Below are 16424 nucleotides of genomic sequence, written 5' to 3' on the forward strand. Positions count from 1 at the left end.
CAACCGCCAGTTTGTGATCAATGTGTACGTATACAAGCAGTCTTCAGTCGGTATAGTGATTGCCGTCCGAAACTAATTCGTCCTAGAAATTGTGTGAAGTACTTTACTACATTATTCCGTCATTTTTTATAAAAAAAAAGCAATGGTAGAAACGAACATTTTTATATCCGTTAAATTAATATACAGGTATGATTTAGAAGTATGTAGTTATGTGGAATTTAGAATATGTAAGTCTATCACGTTAATTAGGTTCGTTAATTACACGATCTGCATGCTTTCAGGAAACTTTGTAGATACCTATACGTATCTATAGTCTATACTTATTTTGTGTTCATAAATCTTTGCATTTTGATCTAGGAACTGATTGAGAAAATCCCGCTTCTCGGTTTGCCAAAGTTTATACGTAATATAGAGCTAATTAATCCTTGTGTTTGCTCTTTATAGTGAATTATTCAGTGAATGAATATCTTCATAATTAAGGGCACGTTTACGTACTTGTATGTGAAAAATTGAAAATAAGCAAGTGTCAAGGCCTTCCGCATTTAATTTAACCCTGAAGTGGAATGAGGTAAAAATTGTCGAATGTCCTACACTATCTCTATGTCTAAATCATGACAAAGAAATTATCTAATGTGACCAATATTTTTAACATATGAAAAAAAGTAGAATTTTAATTAACAGATGAGTTTTTACGTGTATCAGTAGTTATTCATTTAATGGATTTTTGAGAAAAGTATACCTTCTGCATAAGTTAATCCATTAGTACCTATACACCTCCCTAATACCAAAAATATGACATGACAATTATAATCGTAAATCGATTAGTTTCTATCAAGAATCAAGCACATAAATAAGATTACTTAATTGATACGAGGACAAACAAAAATTTATTTGTACATTTATAATAATTACGCACAGGTCACACTCGATATATATCTACCTATATGCTTAATAGACTGGGACAGGAGGACCGGACAGGACCATTGTCTATGACCCTGAGACTATCTAAGATATATGAAACTGGGGACAAAATGTACCGTAATATTAATTAATTTCCTACCTCCAAAAAAATTGCTAGGATGTAATTTGGTTCGGTGATCATATGTGAACTAACAGACTGTTTCAAGGACATTTTGTACCTAATAGGTATGTACACTATTAAAAGCGTTAGTATTTAAATTGCAAGCCAGGGGAAAATCTACAAATTCATGTCAATATTTATAATTTCAAATGTGGTTTAGCGCCGATCGATTTCATGCATTTGCATATAGGTAAAATTTTTCATCTCCTGAAGCAGCTGTTGAAAGATTCAGAGCACTAGTTTCTGAAGTAGGTATATCTTTCTTTTATAGGAACCTATATGTAGGTATGTGTGACTGGTAGCGTTTACAGAACACATAAAATGAGTCATTTTTGTCTAAAAGTACCTACAATTTGAATGTAAATTCCATTTAATATCCACAATTTTACTACGGTATTGTACGTGGCACGTTCTCTATACTGTGTTAAACAAACCCCTTAGATAATAGAAACATATGGAATATCTACTTTATTTACAAACAACTTGAAAACATAAAATTTGTATATTTGACTCTGAAGATTTCTGGTACTTAATAGTTAATACTGATGTTAAATGGAAAACTTGTTACCTTCTCCAAACTGAATTCATACACGAATATTGATTACAGTGGAAATTTCTTTTACAAAAACCAAACGGGTATAAAATGACTAGACCGAGCCTTTGAAAGATATTTCTAATTACTGTCTCACGTTAAAATTCCAATCGGTCAAAATTCATACTGATTAAAATAAAAAGATACTCTTTACCTTAATCATACGCCGTCTAAAACTACCCCTTTGGGATGTCCAACGCTGGAAAACTGGATCATCTTCTATTTAGGATTCTTGGAATGGAACCCCAAATTGCTGACTCCTGGCTAGTAGCGGGGATTTTCCGCGATCGTAACTAACCTTGATTTACGATCCAGTGAATTTACTTTGGTGTTAGGGGTTAGGCACCCACTTACACTTTTTTATAACTATTGCCAGCTTCTCGTTGCAAACCAAAAACCAAAGTTTTAAATCAACATTGTTGTGGGTGTCACGAGCAAGTTTTCCCAATAGTTTCTTTTCGTGCGGATCCATTCAACTTACTTGGTTTGATTCAAATTCACCTGTTGCACACTAAAACTCTCTTGCTTCGACAGAAATGTTACGTAATCCCTACGCGTATCCTATTAGTACGCACACGCCCGTGATTAATTCTTCCTTGTCGCCTCTCCTTTGCAATTTGAACCGTACTGATTAACGACTATCCTGTAAACAATAATCATGGACTCATCCCTATTCTTTTTCATTTTCTAACACGCCCCGAAATGGAGCTAATACGTACATTAGGTACATCGGCCTTCTTTTTAATATTAACTAATACACTGGTCTAAGTATTTCAAAAAATAACCTTGGGTCTATTTAACAAAATTTCAAAATCGCACAGTTCGCGCTTGGCACGCTGTTCCATGACATCACTTAAGTACGAGTAATTCTGATTTAGTTGTTTTGGTCAGGTAAAAGATATTAAGATTGTGATATCGTCCGTTAGATTGTCGCCTTTTCCTATGCGATTAACGGGTCACAACGCATCTGGTAACCCATTGACTCACAAAATATAGATCGCTAAATGGATTAAGTATTTTGGAATTAACAGACCTCTAAAGGACCCACTCTGTATAGAGTATACTTCATAACACTCATACATAACACTACCTAAAGCTACCCTAACAAAAATCAACTGTAAACCATCTAACTACCACCATCCCATAAAAATGCGCCTACAGTAGTGCTAGTAGAGAGGAAACTAGGTACCTTAATAATTACCGTGAGGCGGTACGGTCTGAGCGACCCACAATGGAAACCTAAAACTGGCATCAAATGTATAAAATCAATCAACCTGATCATTAAAACATGATTAACACATGCGATACGTTGGCCTATTCTAGAAGAACCTTTGGTTAAAATTTCAAAACAATATCCCTATAAACAAGAATAGTGACATTGCGCATGCGTACATCTGATTCTTACATAATGCGGTATGCTTGTCTGTACTATAAGGATCTTTAGTTAAAATTTCAAAAAATATCTTTAGAAATAAGAAAGTTCATCGTCAAGAGTTATTAGCTACCGAATGCAAAAAGAACGAACCAAATATCTTGAAAACTGTAGAAGGGCATATAAAGTTTTTCCGCCGCGTAGTGTAGTCACCATCAGGGCGTGGACGAAGGCGGAACGCCCGTTCGCTGTCGAGGCATACTTTTCTAACGGTCGCTCAGTCATAGCCACGCAACGTGCATTCCGCACTCATTTTAATTTTTTTTCTTCACCAGTTTCCTTAAAATTGTTTATCCACGAAACAATGGATTGCCGGCCAGGAACACGTCCACGTGGCGCGATATTAAAATGAGTACGGAATGCACGTTGAGGTGGCTATGTCTGAGCGACCGTTAGAAAACTATGCCTCGACGGCGAACGGGCGTTCCGCCTTCGTCCACCCCTGATGGTGACTACACTACGCGGCGGAAAAACTGTATATGCCCTTCTCTCAAATATACCTATTCCCACTTTCGTCGGAGCAACCGTCGCCCAAGGTCGCCGAATACAAATCAGCAAGTTCCTCTGCCCCACCCTGTAGTTAAGGCCTCGGTCGGTCGGACGGACGGATAAAGTTACCATAATAGCGCGTTCCAACATCGTTGGGAAATGTACTAAAAAGATCAAATTGCTGCTGGACGCTTAATAGTAGCGACAAGCAGTTAATCAGCGTGATTCATGCGGACAATACTCTCGAACAGAACATTTCGTTTCTTTTATTTTTGTGTAAAAACATCCTAGGTAACATTCTTTATTTTTCACTTTACTGTAATTCAATGATAACTCCTTGGATACAGGATACGTAAACAAGTTCATAACAACCAGGGCGTAATGAATTTATTACGCCCTCAAAATAGATTAATTAAAATCGTTGAAATTTTTTTAGTAAAGTCAAACTAAATACAACTTGTAATACAAAAATTAAGCACAATTGCCCGCCAATATGAAAATTATAATTTTCAAACTTTCCCGAAAATGTAATATTTTTGTTAGAAAGGCCAGAGAAGTTTATATTTTTATCTGGATGACAACAGTTCCAAGTGATCTGAATATGATGTAAGGCTAACATTATTCGAAGTTTCGCCTCCAGATGAACCCACCGCGCTTGCAACAATGCTAGATATTCGATTTTTGGAAATTAGGCTGTTAGTCCAGTTCAGACAACGAAGCTCAAAAAAGGCTGAATAGAGGAAAAAAATCATATGTAGAAGCCAATTTTGGCACAGACGTAGGGGAAGGTATCCTGAACAACATTGTAGAAGTACTGAGGGCTGGGGTGTGAGCTAAAGGAGGGGAGAGGGTTAAAGGTCCCTTTTTTTTTAGTTTTTCGTGAATAATTTACAAACGGGTGCTCCTAGTTAAAAATTTTGCTCTAGAGATTTAAACAGCATACAATAATTATCTACAAAATGATATAGCACAGTATGTAATAATAATAAACTTAATGAGATCAAGAGGGAAGAAAAATCAACATTTTTAACATTTCTTTCGGTACGCACACGGGGAGCCCGAATGCGATTATGTTACGTAGGCGGGAGGGTGAAGGTCCACGGGGAGGTCAGTGCATGTTGGTGGACAGCAAGGATGTCATTAGTTCACTCTAATCACGCTATGAGGCTCCTATTGTTCAATTGTTTCATCTATTCAAATGCAACGTGTTTCCCGATGACAACGACGCGAACGAACTCATTCAGTTCCATTGTGTTTAGTGAGTCCTTAAGATAAGTTGCTCATCTTTAATTAAGCTAGTGTTTTACTTTACTTGATGCCACATGATTAACTATGGCTGATAATCACAGTGATTTATGTCATGTGGGGACAAAAGAAATAAGTGGATTAGTAAGATCTAGTATTCTGAGAAAAGATAGGCAAATAGACAGTTTTAGGAGGAAAAAAGAGCGGCCTGTGTTTTTTTACAGATACAAGAGTGGCTCAATAACCCCTTACCGCCCACCCAATAGGGTTGGGCCAAAGGAGAAGACAGGGTACTAATTCCCAGTAACCACAAATGATTCAGTGGCACCAGAGGCGATACTTAACACAATATTTTGCCGATGTACAACGGGGTGCAGAGGGAGGTATGGCTGCCGCAAAGCAGGAATTGCTTGCTCCGTCGCTTGCGCCAATTGCCTTGGTATGTGCACGAACGACGATTTTGACTCTTGCCCACACAATCTCGCCTCGTAACATCGCAATCAGACTTGCCGGGGATACACGACTATTTTAAAACTTTGGATTTTTCTTCCCTCTGTATTTCATAGTATCATCATGCATGACTTATATACTGATGTGCTATATCATTTTGTAGGTAATTTTATGGCGTTAATTCTCTAGAGGAAAATTTGTTTTCAATACCAGAGAAGGTTGAAGACTAATGGCATTTTGTTGGGACCATAACAAGAAAAGCAGAAAGACGAGCACTTATTATTATGGCCATTTGCACTGACAAATTTAAGCAGAGCTTAGCTTAAGCGTAGCTTAAAATCCATGACAACCATTGTCGTAATAATGGTTGCCATGGATTTTAAGTTACGCTTCAGCTACCTGAGTTTCGCTTAAATTTTCGGTGCACACGGACATTAGTCACGCAGATAAATAATTTGACTTATTATTATTCGTCCAATGATGTGCATAGGCACCGTAGTCAGCATGTTATGGGGAATACAACTTTGCCAATTTTAGAATCGCTTTTTCTCAAAAATACTGAATCTTAGGGGAAAAGTGTAAGAACAGTTTTTGTAAATAATTGCATGATCTACAATTTGTCTGACCTATTTTTATCATAAAACGAACCGTTCCTCTAAAAAAGCAAAAAAACCCGTTTTTGCGAACTTTGACCTTGAATAAAATTTTTTGCATGCACGGGATCGATGGAAACTTTTCACAATTTATGCAAGGGTTAATGTCTATTTTGACCGACCTATTACTCACTTCTTTACCACGTTATCTCACGGTACTCGTTGGTTGCGCAATATACTCGTATGTTAAAATGCCGTGGAAAGTCTCGATGCGTTTGCACTAAACTCTCACCATTTTGATAATAAGCTTTGAGTGTGTAACCGCGGTGCTCATCCGTTCAGCGCTCCATATTATAAATAAGTATGAAACTAGACGGGCATTTTAGCATTGGAAATGCTTTATGTTTTGTATGGGTATGAATTTACCAGGTTTGCCGAGTAGAAAAGAAGACAAGTGGTGTCGCGTCTAGTGTTGATTGTACCGTACTCGACTGCAATCGGTAGATTCAGGAAAAGTCGCGGGTACTGTCGATGCGGTACTTACTTAACAGTGCGCAAGGGTTTCGTTAATTATTCAGAAAGTTTACGTTTGCGACACGAGCGAGTGGAGTAAGATTACTCCGTGTGAATAAGGGTTATTTATGGCTTTATAGGTTATACGGTTATCATTTCCAATGTCTCCGATGGTTGCAAGGATTGCGAAATCAGTGAATTTTTGTCCGCTGCGGAATCAACGAAGTATTTTACACGCTGGAATGAGATGCAGGAGTTTACATGGATTAACCTAGACGAGCGTTTTTTCCATGTTGCTTTGCTTTTGCTCCGCTAGCGTAAGCGGAGCGAACGCAACCGAACGCGTGATTCCGCTGCAAAATACTCACTAGCGTTTATTTTCTGAATTTTTCTGCTCCCGTCTCAGCTCCCGTGTAGTTGCAATGGTAGCGCAAGTTCACTCAAACCGCATCCGTCCAACTCCCGCTCCCGTTCCCGCATGACCACGTCGGTTGGAGTGGACCCTGGCAAACCGCGCAGGTCTTTGTAATTAGGTGATTCCGATAAACTCTGCTCATCCTTGGTACAGGTGTGTCTCACATGGCTCATGAATTACAGTGTAATCTCCTTAGAGTGCAAAAGGAAGCGCCTTACACACACAGTTTTCGATTCTTCGATGTTATGCCTGTAATACCTCACACTGTAGGTGTTGTTAGCCCAACGGGCAACGATCAAATAACTTACAACAAATACAACAAATCTAATCTATTAGAACTTGAAAAGTACCGATTAAATTTAATATTGTTAACGAGAGTATTCTTTTTTATTTTAGGCTGCCAACAACACCTCGTAAACATGGAGGAGTTGATAGTGTTTAATAGGCTATGACACGGGACGGCGACATCCCAACTATCTTCAATCCTAGAAGAAACCGTACCCCAAGTGTCCTCGTTACAGATGAAGGTGTCGCTAATGGATTATTTACACATACAGACTCCGTTAGTAGCCAGCAAGAAGCCGTTGCGACTGCCACCGAGCAAAATCCGACAACATCGCAACCTGGTGGAATTCGAAGTCAACTCAAATCTTGTTCCAGCTCATTGTGCTCTAAAAACGCTAGAAAGGTACGTATTTGTATCTGCTATGTCATTTAATATAAAATAAGTTTTCTTGTATATCAACCGAGATCCTTACGTAAGCGAATGTTTAGCAAACAAAATTCTAAAAGAGATTTCTTACACACAGAGTGACAACGAATTCGTTTCAAAATACGCCTTCTTCTTTAATTCTTTTCTTTAATTAAGGACGGCCTTCAATTCAAGAGAACCAATAGAGGTCGCCACTCACACATTGCAATCATAGATATATAAATACATAGATACAGCCATACCCCAACATAGTTCAAAAGGACGTACCATCTATTACCATCACTTTCGGCACATTAATTACGTATAGCGCTATCCTTTATAGAGGTACCCTGAGCATGGAAGACAAGATTCGCATTATTTATTATAACTGTCAATCAAATTGTTAGCACAAATCACACAGAAGATTATCATATTTGAGACTACAACATAAATAAACTGCGTTTTTATTTATTTAAATCGCATAGCAGAAAGAAATGTTACATTTAAAATGGAAGATGTTACTTAGAAAGGTGGCAAATGAAGAATTTGAAAAAATTACAGCTGACAACTGGAAGAAAGTGTGTGAACATGTGGAAAGTGATTAATTTAAAAGAGAATTTATATTGGTTGATGTTTCTGAACTTTATAATAAGTGTTAATAATGACAGTGATGATTCGGATTTGTCAATTTCATCTGGCGATGATTCGGATTGTGAACTTTTACAAACGTAATGAATGTTCACTAAATGAGTATTATCACCAATTGGATATCATTGTTAAGATGTTGTATTTATTTTTAATAAATGTACACGTGTAGCTTACTTACTACAATTAGCACTATAATTTCAAAAACAAACCCCACCGATTGGACATTTGCCGAAAGGTAGGCAAGACGCGTAGCGACCAAAATTTGATATTGCACGCACACACAGTCTATAAATCTCGTTTTCCTAAGAATATTGCACGGATCCTTCTTTGTGATCATGATACAAACGCACTGCATCAACATCATATAGGCCAAAATGATAATTGGAAACGAAATCACTTCCTGTCGCAACTTAATCTCCGTTCCCATTACGCCTAAAACCATGCAATTAAAATTAAAATGTTGAACATAAACTTTATTTACTTACGGTTTTTTTGATATTCTGCAAGCCAGCAATGAATTCACTGCAGCACATCATGCCAAACAAGGTAAACATAGTCCCAAATTTGAATGGCGTAGCTCTATGTAATAAAACTATTTCAGGAATAACAATTATGGACGCGTATATCATTATGGCAAGCACTAATGTTATTCGTATTCAATTGATAACGCCATAATTACATAATATTTAGTGAAAAAACCGCCCATCATGTTTAGGGCGAATATTTTTAGTTAGATTTGATTTCGCGCAATCGTGAAATGTGTCAACTGTCACATGACTTATGGGACGCGCTAAGTTTGTTTTAAGCGTCCGATTCGCGTACGACATAGTGGTTAATGCAATAAAAAGAGATAGAACATGTTTCTTCTTGGTTAGAAAGTAATGGAGAGATGTACAAATTTCTTTGATATGTTTTTTAAAAACCGAGGTACGTTTGTTAAAGGATGGCTGTATCTAGGTATTTATACAATGCGATCAAAAATGATTGGCTGTCTAGTCGCCTTTGGAATTTTTGTTTACATGGGAAATCCTATTTAACTTGAACTTCCTAAGGCGACTCGACAGCCAATCATTTTTGATCGCCCGATATATCTATGATTGCAATCTGTGTAAAATCCAAAGTAAACGGATTTTAAAACACGATGCAACCTCTGATATTTAATAGCTGAACTATTAGTAGAGTGTTGGTTGCCTAACTTCAGAAATGGTTAAATTTTTTAATTCAAATCGTAGGGTGGTAAGTAGATACAAAAAGAAGTATAGTAAATTCAGATTTGAGTTAACAGCGTAGTTTCTTGTTAAATTACTAAATAAATGCGTTTCGACGAAATTAAGTTTTATAGCATGTTGAACTCAATTAAAAGAGGTATGTGACATTTATGGGCGTCAGTTTACTAGAAAATCTAAATACGGAATTCTTGCGAGGGGCACAGTTAGGCTCACGACTCGACGCGTCATAGTCCAAAGTAGAGATTGTTTTATTCAGTTTTAGCGGTGACATAATTTGAGTAGTGCTAATTCGACCGTCTTTCGAACTCTTCCCTAAAAAGTTGACCAACTTTGAGAGACGTAAAATTTCACCACCTTTTTTTAAAAATCCTTGCCTATCTGCTGTCGAATGATACCAAACGAGGAGGTCAAGGGACAATGCTAAACAGCACTCGATTTCGACATTCTCTGAAAGCGCCGTCCTTCCCCCGCAGGCCAAAGAAGAAGAGGCCCTATCGGCTATGGGACCACAAATGACTGAGTAAGGAGCGAAAATGTGGCACAGTTCATTCATTTGTGTTCCAAGATCGGGAACCAGTTCCTGCATGCGGGCATTAGGGATGGAGGCCTAGGAATCAGCAAGCTTAGGCGCTTCATTCCATGGGTCCTAGCAAGGAGGTTTGAAAATCCGAAGCGTCTTAACTATCCTCTGACCACTGCTATTTTGGAAAGGTGAACGACCACAAAAATGTTACGGTCAAAGTAATTAATGCGGCGATTATAATTATAATTATTCGGCGGACGTGATACATTTAGGGTGCATTGCCGTTTAAAACTTACGGGAAGGGAAACTACTGCTGTTTATAGTATCGAGAAGATATTGAATTTCAAAGAAATCATTCCGCAAAGGCTCTTTCTGTTTCCGTCGCTCAATTATTCACATTGACCGGTCATTAGGAATATTCGCCGTCCTTAACATAAACACGAAATAGAAATTAAACCAGTTTATTAAATAAACCATACGAGTTCAGGTATACAAATTGGCAACAGGACTGACCTGTCTACATCATTGATAGCTTAGAGAAGGAAAGCATAGCCCAATATTGAAAGAAACTACTCAAAAAGCAAGAAATGTGAACGTTTGTAAACAAATTAACGGTATGCAACCAACATTACAGCAATACGCAAAAACCCATAAGCGTTATGCTTCTTCATACCTACTCTACTTATTCAATGATATCCATGTCACTCTTTATGATTGCACGCGTAGATTACAGACGGACGTTTGTAGTGAAAAGTGAGTTTGCAGTAAATTTGTTCTATCGTAATAATTGAGATCTGACCAACAATTACTCCTATTTAATTAACGAAACTCCATACTTGCAACACATACCTATAAAGAATAAAAACTATAATTAAAAAAAAAAGAAATAATTTATTGCAACAGGTATTGCACCGTTTTTAACTATTCACCGAACACAATATACCTAAATTATAACATTGGCATGTCATTTCTATTTCCTTTTAAACCAACTGTGGAGTCGAAACGAAATAGATTATACTCGTAGGTACATGAATATCATTTAGTTAGTTGACATAAAATCAATACCGACATAGAGATTACTATTGTTATTAATATTCAACGAATAATGATTGCTGCGTTATCAAAAAATCATCTATGATACGAACAGTTTGTTAATATCTAAGCGGAAATTGGAAAAGATTAAGTTGGAAATAAATATTAATGTGAAGTTTATTCTTCAGTTGCCTACACGATAGATTTTATCATTGAATACGTATTCAATGATTTTACTTTATTGCTGTGAAACAAACTGTTAGATAAATTCATCCTTAAATAATGGTCCTTTCGTCGCTAGTGAAACGTGTTACTTAGGTATTCAAGGCCGAAGATCGAACCCGACCCGCAGACTGGCCGGATATGAGATCACAGCAGCTGCAAAAAGGAAAGCAACTGTGCGAATGCGTATGGTTATTATTTTTAACATGTTGTGTCAAAATGGGTTTTATGACTTATCTTGTGGATTCTGTAGGTATACAGTGTGTCTTAAATTTAAAAGTCCATCCTGTAATAACAGATACAGTACCTAAAAACAAACATAAACTATTAGACAAACATACGTCATATCTTGCTTCGTTTTCGAGTTATTGCGGCTTAAAGGTAAAAAAGTGCCATCGTAACCTTATATTGTTTTCAGTTTAGTACAAAATAAACCCCCAAAGAGCATCTAAAAAAGCGACAGAACACCTCGGTGTGACCCTACGGGGCCATTGATTTGACCCATTTTCAATAGGATTATTACATGTGGAATATAGTAGGTCAACTGTGCAAAGTTTGAACCAAATCGGTCCAAGCGTTTGACCGTTGAATGAAAAAATTCAACGGTTTGACAGTTATCGTGTTCACTGACACACGGACACCATCGACTCCTCTATAAAGCTTGCAACGCTTTACTCCGGCGCTTAAGGACGGCAATGCCAAAGAGTGTAGTATGATCTTTGGCAATGCTAAGTAAGTTTAGTGGGAGTTACCATGTGATGGCGCTTCAATTAATAAAGCTTAATTTTTTTAAAAATCTAATCACACAATAGGTGTCACTATAAATGATATTAAAAGGTATCATTAAATGCCGTACTTTTTATAATGTAGCCATTCTGCAAAAGATGGCGCTCCTATCAACCAGGTGTTACAGTATCTGATACAATGTTTACAATCACAGTACCAGACGTATAATGTGACATAACTGAATAAACAGAGGCTACTGTAAAACTGCTAACGTAGGAAGGTTATTGTACTATTTATATTTATACCTTTCTTTGTGAGTTTACCATCGTCGACTTTCCGTTTCACTTGTGAAATTTTGTTTGCAGCCCGCGACTTAATTTTTTGTGGCGGACCACTAAAATGTATAAATTTCCCTCAAATACGAAATGTTTACAACATCACTACTAAAGTTGCATACAAAGATGTTATGCTAGTTGAAGTGTGACAGCCCTGCTCTAGGAGTTTAAAACGAAACAAAGCATCGAAAAGTGCGAAAAAACGGTGGGAAAATATTCGCAACCGGACATCTAATCGTCAATGTCCAACACTGAAGATCAAGATACCTTGCAGCGGAGATACATATTATACATTACATTATACGAAAACCGTTTAGAGCGCTTTCGCAAAGTAATGAATAATATATTATTTCAGCTAAGGTCTGATGATGAATAATAGATTCGAAATCGATTACCTATAGTAATTTTAAAGTAAATTTTTTGAGAAAACTCGTTTTTAATCTACATAAACGTAATGAATATACTCCTAAAATGTTTACAGGAGGTACTTCTTTGCACTCCATATACATTATACAGTGTGTAAAGCGATGGGGTATACAAGAGGGATTTTTTAAAAATATTGACTTATGAAAAAAATTTATTCTTCATGATATTTTTTGCTTGCTTTGAAAGTACCAATAACGTTTCGATAATCTAAAATTTATTTATAGAAATCTGGAAAAATAATAAAATTAATTTTTTTATTGAAAGTTATCATTCTACATTATAATTAAGATAGAGTATTGCTATCAAACCACAAACAATCGAAACGTTATTGGTACTTTCAAAGCAAGCAAAACATATTATGAAGAATAATTTTTTTTCATAAATCAATATTTAAAAAAAAATTCCCTCTTGTATACTCCATCGCTTTACACACTGTACATATATACTGACACATACTAAAATGTGTCTCATTTATCATTATTATTTGGGCCTTGATGACTTTTCGGTTCGTCTGTATGGCAAGACCTTATTTTAGGTATACATAAAAATAGCCAAAAGTAGCGTGAATAATTTGCTTATTCAATGGTACTTAGCTACTATCATGCAGTTCTCAATTCCTCGAATGCACTTTCACGTCGTATGCGATTTTTGAAATTTTTGCGGATTTCAATGCATTTTACCAATTAGGTACGACCTCGGGTACGACATAAATAAACTGCACCAATATAGACGAGTGACAAGGTCACTTCCGGTGGACGAGTATCGACCGAAAGTTAGTCACTTGGCCATTGACCTATTACTCAAAACAGAACTGTAAAATTCGAAACCGTTCGCGTTATCAATTATGTACACAGACGGACGGGCGGACAGAAAGTGCAAAATCATAAACTCACTTTTTGTCGCTCGTTAATAAACGACCTCTTAACTTGAAATCAAGTTAGCACCCCCACTTTTCCCGATTGAAATTTTATTAGTCGCATTAAAATCTATGAATTATAGACTAATTTGTACCCAAATTAGATTTTCACTGTTTAAACAATTTATACATTATTTAAACAATTGTTCACTAAAAAAGGGCAATTCTCAAAATTAATCAAAAGAAATGGAACGTAAAAATTAAAGACTAATTTGTACCCAAGTTATAGATTTTCATTGTTTATACAATTTATACATTATCTAAACAATTTTTTTCTAAAGAAAGGAAATGCAACATATAAATTAAGGATTAAATACAAACATTTTTTTCTACACTGTCAAAAAAACGTGTCATTTTCTGACGGATTTCGAAACGCGAAGTACTAGATTTTTAAACGGTTAATTAATAGGTAAGGTTGCTATTGACAACGTGCGCGAAATCGTCAACAGTGAAAAATAGTTATTTACCTAACAAGTTCGGTAAGTTAATTTTCCCGCATGAGCACTTTGTTTGCAGCACGACCGTAGGGAGTGCTGCATTTAGTGCGAATGCGGGAAAATTCTTTCCGAAAGAGTTAGGTACAATATTTTTTGTAACGAATTACGTAAAAAAAAGGTCAAAATTAATAAAGTTTTGTAAATTAGCTTTTTTTTAATCATGAGTTGGTAACACAATCATATGTTTGGTTGGTAACATAATTTTGTAACTACCCACTTTTAATAATGCACTGGGTCACATTTAAAACTTCCACATCTTTGGTTAATACATATTTTGCCTTTGCAATGAGTGCTACTGGTCACGGCATTGCATCGTTTGCACTGAATATCTTGAGTTGCGTAAATACACTCGTTACATTTAAAATCCTTGGAAGCTTTGTGTGTGTTAATATGTGCTTTCTTAAACTGCATATGCGAATAGTTGCAGAATATCACTGGTCACATTTTAAGACGTTTTAACAATAAATTTTACTTTTTCTTGAGTTCCAATTCTGAAAAATAATTTGATTGCGTTATAAGTTCTTGTTTATATATTTACGTAAAACTTAGTGTACGCCTGTTTCCGATTAATCGCACTAAATACCCTCAACCAACGGTTTAATTGATTTTACAGCAGATGACAGTTAACCATGACATGACGTTCGTTGACTTCAATAAGTACTACCAACCAACCGAAGAACGCGCATAACCCCTTCTCTCCAGCGGAAACTAAAAAACACCGCGATGCGGGAAAGTCGTTTTCCCGTGCATCGAGGATGCTTGGAAACATTATCTTTCCATTCAATGAGTACAAAAAAGTATTTCGCGCACGGGAAAAAGTTGAACTTAAACAGCAATTTAATTAACAATCGGTTCAGTTGTAGAAAATAGTATATTAAAGTACAAGTGTCATTTGACGAAGATTGTCGCACGAGGTAGTTTGCCGCATAAGCCGCGTAGCGGCGAATGCGGCAAAAACCGAGTGCGACAAGTAGACAAATGACACGTGTGCTTTATACTATTTTTTCTATTTCGACTTTTATTTTAAATAATAAATTATACAAATTATAAATATTGCCTTTAGGCGTTGTTAGGTAATTTTAAACTATCATTCAGTGTGTGTTGGTAATAGACTCAGTTCATTTATTTTCACGTTGGCTAACCTGATTCCTGTATTTTCAAACTTCAAACTTTTAATTATTTGGTCATAATTCCATTTTGCGGCAGTTATGATGAATACGGATGACAAACACGTCTCTTGTACCCCATCAGAGACCCAAGAGATTGCCAATGAAGCGACGTTAAATTTACTGCCTGTAAAATCGAAAGTAAAGTAAGAGGAGGAAAATTTTTGAAAACTGGCTGGTCGAGAAGGGAGTTCAAAAAGTAAGCAAGAATGTACTGCTGGCATATTTTACTACGCTAAGTAAAAATAAAAAAAGTTCTACACTTTGGAGTATATGTATATTCAAAATTAATCGGAATTAATACAATCGGTCAAGTTCCTCGTACGCTATTTACACTTTACAGGTTATGTTTAGTTTTGATTTGACGGATACCGTTGACGGCAAAAAAGCGAGGGGTACCAATCCAACAAAATAAAAAAAATAATACGTTTCTATTTCTTTCAGCATCATTTCTGTCTAGAAACGCACGCAAACTGGGCCAATCAAGTACGGTTTCGGTATTGTTTCCACATCGAAATAGAAAAAATATTGTATATAACGCTAGCGCGAAGTTATTTCGCGCATTTGACTGATATTTTAACTCGGCTTCGCCTTGTCAAAATACCTTCAGTCTCAATGCGCGAAATTGAACTTCGCGCTCTTGTTATATAAATAACTATTTTGTAAACAAATTATATTGTTAGGAAGTCGTCTGAGCCAGGGCGCAAGTTGGGAGGGAATATTGGGGTCGAAAGAATGCACTCTGCTAAATTAGTAACGATCCTCGAGATCGTTTATACTTGTGTATTGCTGTCTGCATATCTGTCCGTTTGTCTGTCTGTACATGCGCACAATAACAATAACCGTATAGAAACCCCTGATCGCTTTGAAAATTATTAAACACCGTCTCAAGAATATAAGAAAGGCGCTATTGTTTTTCAGCGACGAAAATGCAAGATTGCGGAGAATTTTTCTAAGGGCTAGAATCTTCTTGCATTATACAGCGTATATTTTGAATTCATGCCAGGCCGTCTTTAAATGCTTATTACCAGTGGTCGAAGTGGCAAATATTTTTTACCGGTATGGCTGAACTGATAAAATCTTAGTATTGTATGTATGCGTATATTATCATGACAATTCAACTCATGTATAAAAAATCGCATAAGCCGCAGTGAAATTGTCACTTTGACAGCGGCAAAAGTTACCTGCAACTTTTCCAGCGAC

The 16424-nt window shown here is 36.5% G+C and overlaps 1 protein-coding gene across 14 annotated transcripts in view; it reads left to right on the forward strand.

Moving 5' to 3' along the window:
* Positions 1-16424, forward strand: part of LOC116181661 (putative thiamine transporter SLC35F3) — an 80116-nt gene continuing 63692 nt past the window's right edge. For 10 of the 14 annotated variants that reach the window (XR_004147306.1, XR_004147305.1, XR_004147307.1 and 7 more), the window contains exons 1-2: positions 1-186; positions 7207-7498. Coding sequence is in view for 11 of the 14 variants with exons in the window: in XM_031502047.1 (XP_031357907.1) it covers positions 7259-7498 (240 nt within the window). In the remaining 3 variants the exon portion in view is untranslated. The remainder of the gene's footprint in view (positions 187-7206; positions 7499-16424) is intronic. The other 4 variants (XM_031502052.1, XM_031502057.1, XM_031502053.1 and 1 more) reach the window with 1 other exon arrangement.

Source organism: Photinus pyralis, unplaced genomic scaffold, assembly GCF_008802855.1.
Source record: "Photinus pyralis isolate 1611_PpyrPB1 unplaced genomic scaffold, Ppyr1.3 Ppyr1.4_unclustered_Scaffold1534, whole genome shotgun sequence".
NCBI classification, from domain to species: domain Eukaryota; kingdom Metazoa; phylum Arthropoda; class Insecta; order Coleoptera; family Lampyridae; genus Photinus; species Photinus pyralis.